Source organism: Anopheles funestus, chromosome 2RL, assembly GCF_943734845.2.
Source record: "Anopheles funestus chromosome 2RL, idAnoFuneDA-416_04, whole genome shotgun sequence".
Classification (NCBI taxonomy): Eukaryota; Metazoa; Arthropoda; class Insecta; order Diptera; family Culicidae; genus Anopheles; species Anopheles funestus.
The window spans coordinates 4,145,682-4,162,390 of NC_064598.1; the positions used below are offsets into that span (position 1 = coordinate 4,145,682).

Below are 16,709 nucleotides of genomic sequence, written 5' to 3' on the forward strand. Positions count from 1 at the left end.
CTCCCCAAACATCAGTGCCACCTCCTTTCTGTGCATCGTTTTCTGCTCAACTACCACGCCTTGAAACAGCATCTTAACGTGTGTTCTATGTTTCAAGTTGCTTTCCGTTTATCTAGGACAGCATGTGTGCTAGCTGTAGTCACTGTCAGTTTTGTAAAGTAAGCATCAAAACATTTTCCGTCTCTGCGGTTTATGGTGAATCTGTATAAACAATGTTTTCTGCTGTTTCAATTGCATACCTTAATTTACAGTATTGTTACTTTTTTTCCTTTATTTTCTTGTTTTCTTCCCTTCAAACCATTCTCTCCCATTTCCGTTCAACGACTCCTGCCTCCGCCTTCCTTACCTTCCCTGAACTCTTGATCATTGATCCACTGTCCCCGCCAAATAAACCTGAATCGACAACGTCGTCGGCTTGATTGACGTTCTTCGTTTCATCGCGCCCAAAATGTTCATTGCTGCTCAAAAACCATAACCATCACGAACCAACCAAACCAAACCAAACCACCAAACTACCAACTAACCAATACCAAATACCACAACCAATAAAAAAAACAACCAACAACAAACCCTTACGTGCCGCTTACGCGTGTACCACGTGTGTTCGATGATATTGCAAAATTTCAAAATTATTGGCTTCGGATACCCTGAACCAAATACTGAAAATGGACTAAACTATTCATCATCATCACTACATCAACAACAACAACAACAACCACCACCCCTACTATCGACATCACAACAACAACAACAACAACTTCTTCACCAACAACAACAACAACAACAACAACAACAACAACAACAACATCAACAACATCAACAACAACAACATCATCAACAACAATCGCAACACAATCAAGACCAAGTGCGTGCCGCCGCTAGGAACCGGAATCCAGGGGGTGCGATGCAACCGCAGCCGGGTGGCCACATGCGCAACCAGCGAATGATGAACAACCAGGTGATGGGAGGCATGAACAATCAGATGCAGCAGATGAATCCCAACCAGGTCATCGATCACGACGAAAACCTGAGCGACAAGGAGATCTACCCGGGATCGATGCATCAGCAGGTGAGTGTGAAGTCCAGTAGTCCATTTTGTTGCACATATTTCCGCAGGATTTGCGAAACGGTGTGGGAAAGAGAATTAGCCATTTTGATTTCCTTTTTGGATTAGCATAAGATGCCTCTTTACGGTTCCGACTAGTGTCGTCAGAATGTATTTCACAACAGGTACGACCGTTGAGGGGAAAACAACTTATAGCAGGGATGGAATAATTTCTGCCTCCCGTTATGTGTTACAATTGTCCCGCTTTTCCGCTACAAGCAGATGGGGATGATAGTTTGTTGTTTTTGGTAGTTGTACTCACCACTCTTCCACTCCATCATGATACCCAAAATTCGTTGCATTTGATCTCCGAGCAACCGTTCTGCCATATTTTGCAAATGGTGGACCACTAGGTCACACGATAATGTACATCCTTTGCGTTCACTGTAACCATGCAAACGAAACACCGAAACTGAACCAAACCCACTACTCCATCACGCCCGTACACACACAGGAACGATCGCAGCGTGATTCAAATAGCAGCAGCATACCGGCGATCGAAATCACAAAAGATGCGGCCGGTGATACGTACGTTAGTGACGATAGCGAGTACCAAGATGGCGCCAGCAGTGGCGGCGGAAGTAGCCGTCGCCGCAGTGGCTCCCATGGGCCACCACAGCAGCAACAGGTTAGAGCAAATACACGCAGTCTCTCTCTCTCTCTACTACTACTACTACTGCTACTACTACTACTACTTCTACCACCATTGTCTCTTCACTGTCTCAGTATGTTTGTCTTTCACTCTGTAACTCTCACACACTTTCTCTCTCTCTCTCTGTCTCTCTCTCTCTCTCTCTGTCTGTCTCTCTTTGTAACTGTTGTACACTACTTTAAACGCAGGTTGTTGCCTTGACTGACTGTTTGCTATTCTTTTTTATATGAACATGCTACTTATAAATACCTTGCCACACCGGATTTTGTCAACTGTTCATACGTTCTACATAATCATACACACACACACAACATCAAAAAGTTTCAAAAAGAACTTCAAGAAGATACACCATTATTTTATATTTGCAATCTTCAAGCTCTTTTCTAATAAACATGAACTTAAGATCTTCTATCAATGAAACTGTTCTGTTTGGTTACACTCTGTCAAATTTTCCAAGGCAAAATTCGTAAAATTCTCTGGCCCTACTAGTGTGTGTGTGTGTATTTGTGTGTGTAAATGTGGTCGCAGCATTGTACCTTTTGTACAATATAATCGTTTCCATCTGTACATATAGCACCTGCTATCAACATTACTATTCTTGTTGGGAATCTTACCCTATAAGGCGTTATGCAAAAACTCCCTAAATGTCCTACACTTTGAGTATAAGTCCACGTGGAATGCTCTTTCTGTCCGGAACTTCTACCCTTGCCTTCTAACCCACAAACCATTTACACGATGCAGTATCTTGGCAGTATCATTCGACACACGCCCGATCCACCGCATGGCTATGTAGTTAACACGCTTCGCCCGGCGCAGCAGTTCAATCGTTGAAATACACTAGCAAAAATCCCTGGTCTATTTCCCAAAAACAAGAGTTAACCACCGCACCCTTGTCGAATATACCGAAAAGAGGCTAACTAAAGTCGTCACTAGATAACCAACTCTACATGATGTCACCGGTGTTCCGACCTGCCGTGTCCCGTAGCCTAGCAGCACATTCGTTCGAGCTCTTTAAGCGATATGCGTACCATTTTGTAAATAGCGCGTGAGTGTATGTCTGTACAGCATTTGCATTCAGGCTGGATGGAGTAAAACAAAGCAAAACAAGCTGATTCTAATAAAACCATCCGTATCACCCCGTAGCCGTCGAATGCTTGTGAGCTCCGTACAGTGTCGATGATACTTGCAGTAGACTTCTCATCGAATTCTTCCCTCAGTGGACGTCACACCCCATTTCGCCACAGTTTCACGTAGTGCCAGCATAATCCACACACAGAGGAATTGTATTTTGTTTTATTTTCTGTTTGGTTTTGTTTTCTGTTCGGTTCTACACCCGCGATGTTTGTGTAAACTCATCTCCAGTGACATTCAACTGTACCACTGTAATGCTGATGCTTTGTTTTCTGGCTCCTGAGTTTTGTGTACTTTCGTTGGTTTTTTCGTTGCTCTGCGGTATTGAAGAATTTCCATAAATCAACCATGTCCTAAATGTATATGTGTGTGTGTATCTGTATATTTGCTTGCAAAATGCAGCAGTTGATGTTTGTATGCCGTTGAGCAACGCGTTCAGTATGAGTTGTGAAATTCATCCACCTTCCGTCTCCTCTCATGTTGCCGTTTACTATACGCTCGATGGAAATTGCTATAATAATATATTTTTTTTCTCTTATCACTTATCACTCCACCCAAAAACAACCCTCAATGCACACACACTATCACCATGCGAACGGTTGGGCGGTTTATGGCAGGGCTATCGCAATCAAGGTATGGCCGGTAATCCAACCGGACGTCAGCAGAACCCGCAAGGACCAAACCAACAGTACTACGGCAATACGGGTCCGGGACAATCGCAGCAGGGTATGACGGGACAGCAGCAACAACAGCAACAACCGGGCATGAATCGGAACCCCAACCAGCAACGGCCGATGAACCCGAACCAACCGATGCCCACCCAACAGCAGCAGCAACAGCAGCAACAGCAGCAGCAAAGAATGGCACAGGGTGGCGTGGGAGCGGGACAGCAGATGACGCCTCAAAGTATGCAACCGTATCCACCGCACCTGATCGGAGCGTCCAAGAAGCCGAGATATTTCCTCGCTCTGTTCGATTACGATCCGGCCACGATGAGCCCCAATCCGGATGCGTGCGAAGAGGAGCTACCATTCAATGAGGGTGACACGATCAAGGTAGGGAATGTGATTGCCCGTCATTCACCTAGGATGCGAAGTACTGTGAATCTGACTGGTGTTTTGTTCCTTCCCATTGCAGGTGTACGGCGAGAAGGATCCGGACGGTTTCTACTGGGGCGAGCTGCGTGGTCGCCGTGGTTTCGTACCGCACAACATGGTCCAAGAGATTGAGGACGGTGCCCAGGGTGGCGTCGGTCCGTCGGTGCGCGGCATTAGCCGCGAGCGTTGGGGCGACATCTACGCTAACATGCCGGTGAAGCGGATGATCGCACTGTACGATTACGATCCGCAGGAGCTGAGCCCGAACGTGGATGCCGAGGTGAGGCCCTAGACTATCATGTAGCTCACGCCATATTTGCTCATACCGCGGGAAATGCTCGGGCACCGGCACCGCTTGCCGACCGTGGCTACCAAGTAATCGATACACTTCCACACCCACGACAAAACGAATCCTATCACACAGGTAGTGCAGGTACATTGTGTCTTTGTGGCGTCTCGGGTTACCACAGACGTACGCACAGTGGATGCATTCTTCCAGACAGGGACCAAAGATACGACCTTTGACGATCGAATCATCTGAACGTGAATGTACACGTTTCGTCGGTTCATATGTGTCAGTTGCTATACTTTCTGGTTTTTCCATTTTTCGTTCTATCCTTTCTTACGCTGCATGCTGCATGGTTGCTTACTGACTTTTCAATCACGATTCTATAGTACCTTTATCTATATATCACCTAGCGATATCGAAGGGGAAGCGCTTAGCGTTTCTTCAGTTAGACTTAGCGTGTGAGACCGTGTGTTTTCCTCGCAAAAACAGAAAACTGGGGTTAGCCAAGCCAAAAAACAAATTACCTATTACCTGTCGATACACCTTCACATTACCGAGCCCGGCCTGGACACGTAGGCTGGCACTGGACCAAACCGTACGATCACGCATCCTTCACGGCCGGATCGAACGACCGAAGATTCCACAGATCAGTGAACGCAAAATTCATCCCGTAGTGGCATTCGTAATTGACTTATGTGGCTCTACCCCAATTTCTTTCCCACTCCCCCCTCACTGCAGGTGGAACTGAGTTTCCAAACCGGTGCCGTCATACTAGTGTATGGCGATATGGACGAGGACGGTTTCTACATGGGTGAGCTGGATGGGGTGCGCGGGCTGGTGCCGTCCAACTTCCTCACGGAAGCGCCGGACCAGTACAGCCAGCAGGGCCCGGCCGGCAACAATCTTGCCCAGCGCACGCTCAACAGCAACAACAACCGCGGCCGAGGGATCGGACCGGGGGCCCGTGGGCCTCCGCCGCCACCGCGGGACGCCATGATGGGCGGCATGGGTGGCATGAGCCAACGGGGTCCGCAACGCAAAGGTATGTTCCGCTAGCTAGTTCCGCTCCCGTTTCGTTTTTCGGTAGTGTTCGAACCTTTACTTTCGATTGTTTTCCTACAGCTCTCCCTCGATCCCTTGTTTCCCACTGATGTTTGAGTTTGCCCCCATTTTTTCCGACACGTTTTGTCCATCTGTGCCGTTTACACTACTGTTTGCTACTATCCTTTTTATCTGCTATGAGTCTTCTTCCGATGGACTCAGTTTCTCTTACACTTTCTACATTTGTCTTTCTGCTGTTTATTTATTTTAACCAATTCACAACCAATCGCTGTGTTTTATTTGACAATTTTGCTATTCTCTTTATCACCTTTATTTTACTGCTCAGTTAAATCATGATTTTATTCGTTTGAACCGCATCAAGTGCTTTTACTCTAAGACTAAGTTTATTTATTTGTCCTTTTCATTTTCTTTAGTATACATTTACGATAACGAGTAATATTTTCATCTTGTTATTTTTTTGTTGTTGTTTTCTATATAGTAACATTCTTTTATGTATGAGCTCAGTCAAAAAATCCTAACAATGTTGCCAAGATCTTCATAACTGGCATTCGTTTTATTTACCTCATAGTTATCTCCAAGCATTATCACCTAGTTTCTAACAAAACAGCTTCACTTTTCATCTTCTTTTAACAAAGTACCCCATAGTATCCTACATCGGTAGCGTATGTCTAGTGCTACTGTCCTACATTATCCACTACCCTTACGTACGAATCTACTTTTCCTCGTCCGAGTTTGTTCCTCTTGTGTATGGTTTAGAAACTTTCCCTTCGCTTCGACACATCCGACACAGCGACACATGTACACGTATCCACCACATTTTCACTCACTGTTTATCGTGAACGGATCGAAATCGCCACCATGTGATACCGCACCATAACGCATTGATACCGGAGCCGATGGTTACGGGGATTCGTTCCCCATCGTTTCGTGTGTCTCATAGCGTCAATTAACATACACCATCCACCCACAAGCGTTCCCGCCACCCATCTCCTAGCCCTGGTTCAACTCACAACATTTGCCCCATTCACCAGTCTAGTCACTATTCACCAAAAAAAACTCCCCATTGAGGAATGAAATAGTATCAGAATGTTTTAAGGAAAATTTCACTAGAAACACTGAACATTTTCAGTCTTTTACAATCAACTATCAGTGGTACATGAACTGCAGATAACAAGAAATGAGAAAAAAAGCTTTACAAACACTAGCAGAAATATATTTGCCCTTCGATGGAATAGTCAACGTCTGACCAACCAAACATTGTCTCACTTGTTGAGTGTTTAACTACACGAGTCGATTCAGGGTTTATGTACTTCTTAACCAATTTCTTTATCTCTCACTTATCAGTTTTTAACTGGATTATTTGCCATTAGCGCAACAATCATAATTTATTGCGTTTCGTTTTCTTTTCCTTTTTTATTTTGAATCAGTTAACATTAAAATGCACTTTGCAATAGTCGATTGTACTGAATCCCATACACGGTTAGTGGGTTGACAAACAATAAGTATGAATGCCGTTATGATGTAGAGTGAAATATACAGTATCCAGGGACGTTTTCCTTGCGTGCGAATCGTTTGGAAAAAAGTAGCTTCGATGAGGCAGTATTAAGTGAGTAAATTTTGGTGTTGTCTTGGGTGTTGCATTCCTTACTGGCAGCATTTTGTTTGTGCAAAATTGATTGAGTGTGTGTGTGTGTTGAGTGAACTCTAAAACACTGTAACACTTCAATGATCAATAATACTAACACGATCACGTGCAATAATACGTTCCGTGTATAACACAAAGCCCTAATTAAAACACTGGAAAAAAATACAACACTGAAATGTTTCCAAGCAAAGCAACTATAGCAATAGTGCAACTATAGTGCAACAGAAAACATAAGCTAATCGAGCAGTAAAATAGCAAATGTTCGTATAACAAAGCGCCTTCTGCACACTGTCCACTGCGAAGCACACAGACGAAAAGTGAAGTTATTCCGTTCTGTTTTCCACCAGTACACGATTGCTTGATTTCTTTTCATTTTTGCTTTTCAAATGTGTTATCTACGTTGCATTATCTTCTTCTTTGTTCAAAGAGGAAACATGTAGCACTATTTATCGTCTTCTGGCCCTATACTAGTGATGCTGGATACCGTAAAGGAACAGATCTACTGGTAGTTCTATAGATCGAATGAATAGAATGTTTTCTTTGTTTTTTTGACGTTGAAATCTATTTTGGATATCATATGCTAACACAATAATATGAGCAAACTTACCGAAGCGAACACTAAACGATCCCGATGACTCCGTGTTTCGACACTCAACCTAAAACAATCTCAACGCAAAAAAAACTAAAAAGCTTTAAATGTTCAGTGTACGCACCATTTTCAACCAATCTCCTCTCCTGTATCGTACTACTACTTCTTCTTCTACTAATACTATAGTTTGATTTTCTCTTCAAGTTTTATTGTCTCCTGTTGGCTTTCTTTTCTCAAAACTTACCTGGCTTTACTGATCCTCATATCGCATCTCGTGTGTCTGGATTGTGTTACTTATGTGTTATGTTATGTTTCTGTTGTTGGGGGTTTTACCCTTCTTTCGTTAATATATCTTCTATTAATTCCTATCTAATCATGTTTGTTAAGTGAAGAAATCGTTTTCTCGTTCGGTTTTTTCTCATAGTTTCTCTATCTCCTAAACCTTCCATTGTATCGCTTTTCATACACTCACAATTATATATATATATTAATATGAATATGAATATATGAATTTTTGCCTTTTTTGATATGTACCGGATGAAAACTTTGAAAGTTCCCAATTTTTTCCCTTTCCATAATGATATTTGAAACTATTTACTAGACACGTTTTGCTCTATTTCTCAAACTTCTCAAATACCTTACACACATTTGCATTTGTTTACTCTATTACTTCCGTTACATGTTTTCTTTTCGGATTCTTAACTCTAATTTTTACTTTATTACAATAATTCCAACCCTTTCACGCAGCTATCTCAAACGGGAGTTTTGAAAAGTGTGTAGAGATTACCATGGTTTAATGAGTGTTCTAAATTATCCACATAACATCAGGTAGCTTGTAAAGTACCTCTTTAGCAGAAATGTAGAGGAAAATATCTGCATGACATTAGTGTAACAAACACATGGTGCAAACTTATCAAACTCCCGTTCAAGACAGCTGCACTATTCATTTATCGTTTACAATTTCTCTGCTCTGCTGTGGTAAATGTTAAGTCTTTATGTTGTTCGTTGTTAGATGCTCGCCCTTCTTCCCCTACACTGTTAGACAACATGGGTCACCCTGCCCCCGATCACCAACCCCAGGTAACTACTACTCAAGAGTCAAGTCATTGAAAAAAAACGATACAGTAACTGAGATTAAGTGAACCGAAGCCACTTGAGGCGGCAACTCTTGCGATGTGAGAGAGGACCTCCAAAGTGAGGACTGACCGATGCGAAGGGATCCAAGTGCAAGTTTCAAATGCGTACAGAACAGAACAGAGATTTAAAAAAACGAAACACAATCATGCCGCAGTTTGAAGGCCTGTAGCAGAAAGAAAATGAAACGTTAATTGTGAATTTCATCGACCATTGGCTATAATTTAGCACTTGCTGTATTTATTGCTATAAAAACAAACTAATCGAAACACAAAAAAAATTTGCTATAAAACTCATAGAACAACATGTGCTGGCCCAACAGTTCGGAATTTCGAAATTCATTATTAGCCGTTTAGTTTTCTACTTGCGCTTGTTCCGTTTTTTCTTTCTCCTTTATTGTTCTTAACGTAACGATAAGAAAAAAAAGGCATAAAACAAATAAACCAAAACTCTCAAAAAAAAAACCACCCCCACGAAACATTCGCTACTTGCGCCTCCAACTACACCATCACCGCCGAGAACCAGAAAATAACGTTCCTTGTCGATTGCGTACAGAACCACTGTCGGCTACAGAATAATACAACCTACAGTTTATCACACAGCAATGTTTTGTTTTGTTTTTGTTTTGCAAACAAACTGCATCATCTACACAATAACAAAGCACCACAATGATTTAGACAGAACCATCATTAAAGCAACAAAATAAAACACAGGCCTCAACTCAAGCCTGTTACATAGGGTCAACAAAGTGCGATAGCAAAACCTTTGCAATCGCTAGCAAAGGACATATCGTTGGCTGTAGGAACTGTGTTTTGTTTATTTTTATTTACTTCGTTTTCTATCGTTCCCTTATCCTCGTTCTAGTCACAGTTTTGTTTGTTTGATCTTTTCGTTAATTAATCTCGTTACTGTTACTATAGTATTGCTTTCTGCTCTGTCACACTAGCATTCGATGTAGTTCGTCTAAGTATTGTTTTTAAAAGAGCGCAAGTTTTTTTATTATTTCTTTTTTTTCTACAAATCAATTCGTATTTTCTGACAACAATAAAAAAAGATATTGGCTCTAATGTGTTATAGCTGTCTCTTAGATGTTACCTTTCAAAAGGACGAGTCTATCATATCGTTCGAATCCCATTTCTTCTTAGCGAACTTGTGTCTGATTTATTTTTATTCTATCTTCGATAAATATTTGATTTCAATAACCTTTTCCAGTATAATTGACAAAATTATAGGATCTTTGTGAAGAAAAAGCAGTCTTTAACTTTCATTTTACAACTAAAGCTTCTTTGCTGTTTGTTATCAATAAGGAGTTTTGTTATGAATTCATTTCTCGTTATAAATATTGAATGCGCTCAGACCCTTTCTTACATTGGTTTTCCACGTCAATTTCTTTTTTCTCATGGCCGAAGGAGATGTTTGTTCATGCTTTAAAATTGTGTGAATGTTACTTAAACGTATCAAACCGTTCTTTTATGATCTCGTAACGATTACTTTTTTTTCTTTCGACTGTTGCGCTGTTGAGTTGGATGCAATTCTTATCTGTATTTCTGTTTTCGATGTTCGATTTTCGACATTTGCTTAACTCTACTCACTTCTACTGAAAGGTCGTTCTTTCCGTTATTACGAAGTGTATTTTTTTAATTTTCTTGTCTATTCAGCACAGATGACTTTCCATTACTCAGAGTATTGTACTGTTACTTTATTACTTGAAGAACGGCCCGTTCGTATTGCTAGTTGTTGTGCTTGAATGACTCTTTTTATCTTTACAAAAATTTTTTGTATTATTTTGCACAAGCAGCTAGAAGTGTTTTCATCGATGTCGAACTAAACAAAATCAATTAAGTACAAACATTTTCATTAATGACGTACGTAAATATATTTTATTTTTCACGCATTTATGTTTGTTCGTTATTAGTCTCTGGTTTCGTATTTAAAACCCGAAATGTTCAAGTCTTAAAAACGAAAAGCTCAGTCTGCCACAGAAAACAACACATCGATTTTTTTTGCACTTCAAGTAGATCACTTTACAGAACAAAATACACGGAAAAGTTGCTTGCAGTGCTCACAGCATTCGCTCAGCTTTACCTAGAAAGGGCTCAAATCATGCAGTAAAAAAACATTTCGGATTTAACCAAATTTTACCATACAATTACATTAACAGCCATGCTACGCTATCACATATACCGCATATCAGTTTCAAACACAGTGAAACGGATGAATACCGCTTAACCACGTGAAATACCATATTCGTAATGTAAAGCAATTAAACATTATAACAGGAATCGAACCGTCTGCCTCAGTTTCGAGTTCTTTCTCTTACTCTCTGACTATCCACAACAGAAGACACCGAAATTGGTACCATGGGCAGGGAAGTCTATGTGCTGGTAGAACTGTGAACATGCTGTCCATTTAATTGTCTGGCCTGCCTCTGTCAACCTATCTGTTCTTCCTGTCTGCTACTTGTCTGCCTGATTGTCCGTTTGCCACTTTTTTCCATTTGTTTTTACTATCTCGCTCTCTCTCTCTATCTCTCTATTCTATCCTAGTTATTTGCCGTGTTTAGCTGTACCTATTGCGAGCATATTTTATTACCTATTTACTGGATGCTGAAGGAACCCAAGATACTTGGATCTTAATTTGACTATCGTGGTCGTGACCCATTTTGCAAGTTTGCCTTTCAACTTTATCAAACATTAAAACTTCAACTATAAACCTCCAATAGCTTTCCTTTTTACTAAGTACTAAGCGCATTCAAAGACTTCATCAATGATTTTCGACTTGTCTGTTTATAAGTCCTTTAAAGTCAGTCATATGTATGGAATCTATTGTAACTCAATTTTGGGACAATAACTTTCCCCTTTGTTCAATTTCTCCCAAAAAAGAGTAATCTCACCTGTTGTCATCTTGTCCAAAAAAAATAGTAAAATGGCACGGACATTGATGTAAGTGTGTTTCGTTGTTTAGCTGTCAGTTTTTGTGCGTGTGTGTGTGTGTGTGTATGTGTGTCTGTTTATATTTGTTCGTATCTCAGATGTACCATGTAACATTTGCTCGTATTTTCATTATCCTTTGTGTGTACAACACAGTTCCACCCTATTTTTCGCGTAGCAATGCGTTGTTGTAGTAGTAGAGTTGTAAAATCGATGGTACCGTAGTGACTAGTGGCGTTTGCCCCACCCTTTATCCCACCTTTACCACGTTTGCACCATACTACACAACATAATACGCGTGTTTCTTGATCTAATACCACTGTGATACTCTTGTACAGTTAACGAACATGACACCGCACATGCAGACCATTACAATAAATGCAACGGAACACCCGTTGTGAAACGCACAAGAAATAGTATTCAGGAGAAATGTTAGCCTATTTTTATTCGATAAAAAAATGTCGAAAATGTTACAATATGAAATTGTGGCTAGTAATCCGATCCAATATATAATCTTACTGGGATGGAATCATCCACAATCCAACTATGATTGTGTTCATTTTGTGCAAACCGATACCGGCTAGTACTAAAGCAGTTGTGCCCCAGCAAAGAAGTTCTATTTCGTAAAGATTACAAAGGAAAATTTTTGTATAGATTTGGACAACTTCCCTGGGAAGAAAGTCTCACTTTTGCAAAGAACCGTTGCATATTCCATCAACAAAATATCCGATTTATCACGACACCACAGCGCGCGATGGACTACCATGCAATACAAAGACAAACCATTAATGGCAAAGACAGCATAGGAGCGTGCCTTTTTTTTACGATATTTCATTTCCCCGAGATGATTCGCCTTGGCTCGCAAACGAGTCCGGGGCCGGGACGCACCGAACCAATGATCGCCTTTTTTCGATTATTTTTCCCTCATTTCTCGGCAACGTTTATGGGCGTTCGTCCGTTACTTCGCCGAGTCCTGAGCTCCTGCCCTCGCTTTTGGGTGTCATGTGTCGCAGGCAGTAGCCTGACCTTGTCGTATCATCGCGCGGTGTCAGTTGATAAGGATGGCGGGCGTCAGCACCGAGAGTGAACATTTATTTGCGATCCTACTCGCTCAATTCATCACTATTCGTCAAGCTGTCAGCCATATCGTCACGACCTATATCACCACCATCCGGAAGCAGCAACAGCAGCAGCAGCAGTAGGGATGATGGTAGTAGCAGCCAAAAGTAGCTACACCCAGCAGGGGAGAGCACCATTTTCTGCTCCTTCATTTCGTCTCGTTATCGTTGCCCATTCCCTCCCGGGGGGCCGATGCTCTACAAAGCGAAAATGGAAGGAGGGTCGCATCAATTTTTATTGTCAATTGTCTTTTCGGGTCGGTATCATCTATCCGGCTCGTTTCGCACCAGGACACCGACTGCCGGTACTGCTGCTTCTGCTGCGCCTCTCGAACGCTATCGTTGGCGAACAAAAGCAGCTTTGCACCAGCTTGAAACCGGATATATTACTGAGCGGAATACAGCCAGTGCGTGAGATCGATTGCGACGCTATTAGTCGAAGTCGAAGTCTTTTAACTAACCGTCGTTTTGGTTTTGTCGCGATAATGGATTTTTGGTGATGTGGTTCACGTTGCACACATATGCGTCATAATGATGGTGGTGTGAAGGCTAGCAAAAATATATGTATTTATGATATACAATTTGTTAACGACAAGCTCTCAGGATTAGGAGCAGATATAAGGAAAGGAACCCTTACATTTAAGAAATTAAGGTCCAAGTACTAAGGTTTAGATCAATCTTAAAAAATTGTACCCATAATATGGAACCTACTTTCCTTCATCAACTGAACAATATTGCACAATTCATTCAAACAACATGAGCAAGTTGTTGCTGTTCCAAGCTCACAGTCGACTCTTAGATCCGTAGAACTCTAGTGTTCTAGTGTTATAATGTTTCCAGTAATCGAACAAATTTTAGTGATTCTTTAGAGTGTTTTCTAATTGTACCGGCATGATAATGAATCTGTTTGCAAATTTGTTTTTATGATCGTTTTTTTACGGTTTTTGTAAAGCAATAATGTAATTATTTTGCAAAATAGAAACAAATTCCACTGGATCACTAGGACCTTTTGGCACTAAACCATTTTTTATTTGTTTGTTTTATAAGCTTATCTTAAATTTCATTTCTCTTTTACTTAAGAATTGTTTTATGTGTTATTTTTAAATTTATTTAATATATACGTTAACATCTCTACATAAAGCTTTATCTAGTCAAACGTTTTCTTTCCTTCCTTTGCGTATATCATTGCTTCTTTTACCAATCATTCAAACAATACAGCCCAACAGTGTATAGAAGCAGGAATAATACAAACTAGGAAAAACACTGACTAGATTTATTACGTACACGTACTCAAATCAACAATGTGCGTCAGTTCCTTGAAAAGTATCTTCCATCGAAAACGCATACGTACACCATTGTAACATACTGAAGATGTGAAGAGATTCTATTTGATTTTCCTTAAAACTGTTAAATCATTCCCTTTACGATAGCAAACACACTGCAAAACTCTGCACAAAATGTCACTGTAAATCATTCACTGTGCGGTTCACTCTACGAAGGAAGTCTTTTAAATGTTTTTAAGCGACGAACCCTAGTTTTTGTTCCTCCTTTCCCCAAGGTACACGAAATTAAACTATTAAAGCATACAGCACTGTCTCATGGCTAGGGCGTACCATCACGACACAACCGTAATGAGTGATTGTGAATAGACCGCGCTCCTTTGCATAGTGCTTGAGTGTCCGCGCAAGACGGGAATTGAATTTAAATTCGTTCCCGAGCGCAAACGCGTCTACCAACAGTTTCTATCTGCAGCGATGGTCGGGGCCGACAAATAAGCACGGACAATCCATGCGAAATCGAATCAAGTGCACTGGCATCGTAGCACTTTACGTTACTTCCGCTACCCGTTGCATATGCCGGTCGGTTGGCAAGTGCAGTTGGGGAAAGTTTTAAATTGAATTTTCATGCAAATGAGCCCAGCAGTTACATGCGTTCGGGGGAGCTTATTTTTTGCTCCACGTTTTGCCATTGCTGTTAAACGTTGATTGGGTTTTCCGAGTACGTACAGAATTCGTAATATCTTGCATTTAGTTTTAGAAAAGTTGTAGGACACGTCTTTTAAACGATTACGACGCAACAGCTCGTTCACAAGAAACGTACAAACTTACAAAGTTCCTGATATGTCCTCGAACCGTGTGCCAATACACTTCTTGCCAAACTTTAATGGAAGCAGGTTTTGTGCTCGAATTTAGGAGCTGCTAATCCAAGCACACTTCCGCGCTGTCTATATCCCCCGTCTAACTACTGATACAACAGTCCTTTTCCCCGTACTCGTAGCTATTTCCCTTTAAATGCCATTACTCCTCAATGTCCTACCTAAAGCTTGTAAAGCTCCTGTTAAGCTACTCTAAACCAAAAAACAACAGGCTCATTTGTACTTTCGTACGGAAACAAGTGAACCAACATTGTGTTAATTTTGTATTCATTATTTGCACCTCCTTTAGTGAACAAAAGCTCACCCTACTGTCATACTTCGTTCATGTACGTTTTCGGTACGCACGTTAACTAGTCCGTTAGTTCGTTCGTTTGATTTAGTTTGATTCGAGTTTTTCGTTTTTGTATTTCTTTTCTCTAGGAATAATACGAAAACATATATTAGATTGCTAGTTTAAATTTTCACTTTTGATCGTTAATTACTTAACATTTTCTACGGATTGTTCAATGTTTGTTTCATTTATTGCTTTCACGTTTAGTATACGTATTTTACGTTTTGGTTTCCTTTCCTTTTTTCTATTTCCCCTTCTCTTTTCATTTGTTTCCCATTTTCTAGCCTTTTATGATCTTTTCTCTTTCCTGTACTCTTTCTTATTCCACTCTTGTTTACAACGCTTAAAAAATCCTTCTTTCCTACATAACAAGTTCGTACCGTTCGACAGTTCGTTCACACTTACCAGATTCAGCTTACAGTAGGGGTTTTGTTGTAGAACGATTTCGCCAAATGGTGTTAGAAGTTAAAGCTACATCTAGCTTTCGGCTTTGGAATTGTTGAATTTGTGTTTTGGTTTTTCTTGTTTGGTTAAATTTTGTTCCATTTTAAGATTCGACTTTAAACTTCTTTCGGAAACGCCTACCATACTATCGTACTCACGTTCCACTCGAAACCGCTGACGGTAATGTGTTAATATTCCGGCATCGGAACGTTCGATTGCCACACTTCTTTTCAACCGTAAGTGCACACCTGTTATATATAGCTTCACTGAATTCGTGAACTGCTTACTTGTTAATGTTTTGACGAAAAAAATTAGTTTCTGCCAAATTTCTCTTTTCTCGTTGCGTAGCGTGTTACTGTTAGTGCATAGAACGAACATGCTGTGCCTTTCCATGCTGTGCCACTAGAGGTGGCGATTTGATGCATGGTTTACTAATATTTGATACATTTCATACTAGAGACACAAATGGTACAGGATAAGTGAAATGTTGTTTTTTTGATCTTTTTTTTTCAATCAATTCCTATGTTATGCAATAGTTTCATTGAGGCGTCTTGCTTCAAGTGAGAATTGTTACGATATAGTGCGTTTGGTTCTTTTGTTATTTCTTTAGTTCCGTCTTAGTTAGATTTGGTTGACCGTTTATTTTTTCTAGAACACTCGAAACCAACAGAACCAGATAGGAGTCAACTTCCTGCCAACCTTTCTTTAGCTAACGAAAGGAGAAACATCTTATTGAGGTATTACTAACTACGGCCAGGAGTACCGAACAATGCATTGAAAACCGACACAATTTGCACACTCACACCCGAAGACACTTAAAACACTTAAAAAGAACAAACACACATACACACACTCCCCACTTTTTTGGACAGTTAATTGTGTATGTCGACATGTCTGTTTATTTTCTATCTCTCTGTCTCTGTCACTCTCTGCGCGGGGCTGGTGGGGTATTGGGGAGCACAGCAGTAGCGAGTGTTCGATGTATTCCTTTCCTTACGCATACTAACGCAGCTGGTGGGGTTTTCTA

At 40.8% G+C, this 16,709-nt stretch overlaps 1 protein-coding gene across 15 annotated transcripts in view; it reads left to right on the forward strand.

Annotated features, from left to right (window-relative positions):
- LOC125761596 (RIMS-binding protein 2-like) overlaps positions 1 to 16,709 on the forward strand; it is an 87,913-nt gene that overhangs the window by 62,169 nt on the left and 9,035 nt on the right. For 10 of the 15 annotated variants that reach the window (XM_049422855.1, XM_049422850.1, XM_049422849.1 and 7 more), the window contains 6 exons: positions 636 to 1,069; positions 1,560 to 1,733; positions 3,506 to 3,943; positions 4,026 to 4,265; positions 5,013 to 5,316; positions 8,583 to 8,650. In XM_049422855.1, coding sequence (XP_049278812.1) covers positions 636 to 1,069; positions 1,560 to 1,733; positions 3,506 to 3,943; positions 4,026 to 4,265; positions 5,013 to 5,316; positions 8,583 to 8,650 — 1,658 coding nt within the window. Of the gene's footprint in view, positions 1 to 635; positions 1,070 to 1,559; positions 1,734 to 3,505; positions 3,944 to 4,025; positions 4,266 to 5,012; positions 5,317 to 6,763; positions 16,702 to 16,709 lie in introns of those variants that run through there. The other 5 variants (XM_049422858.1, XM_049422860.1, XM_049422861.1 and 2 more) reach the window with 5 other exon arrangements.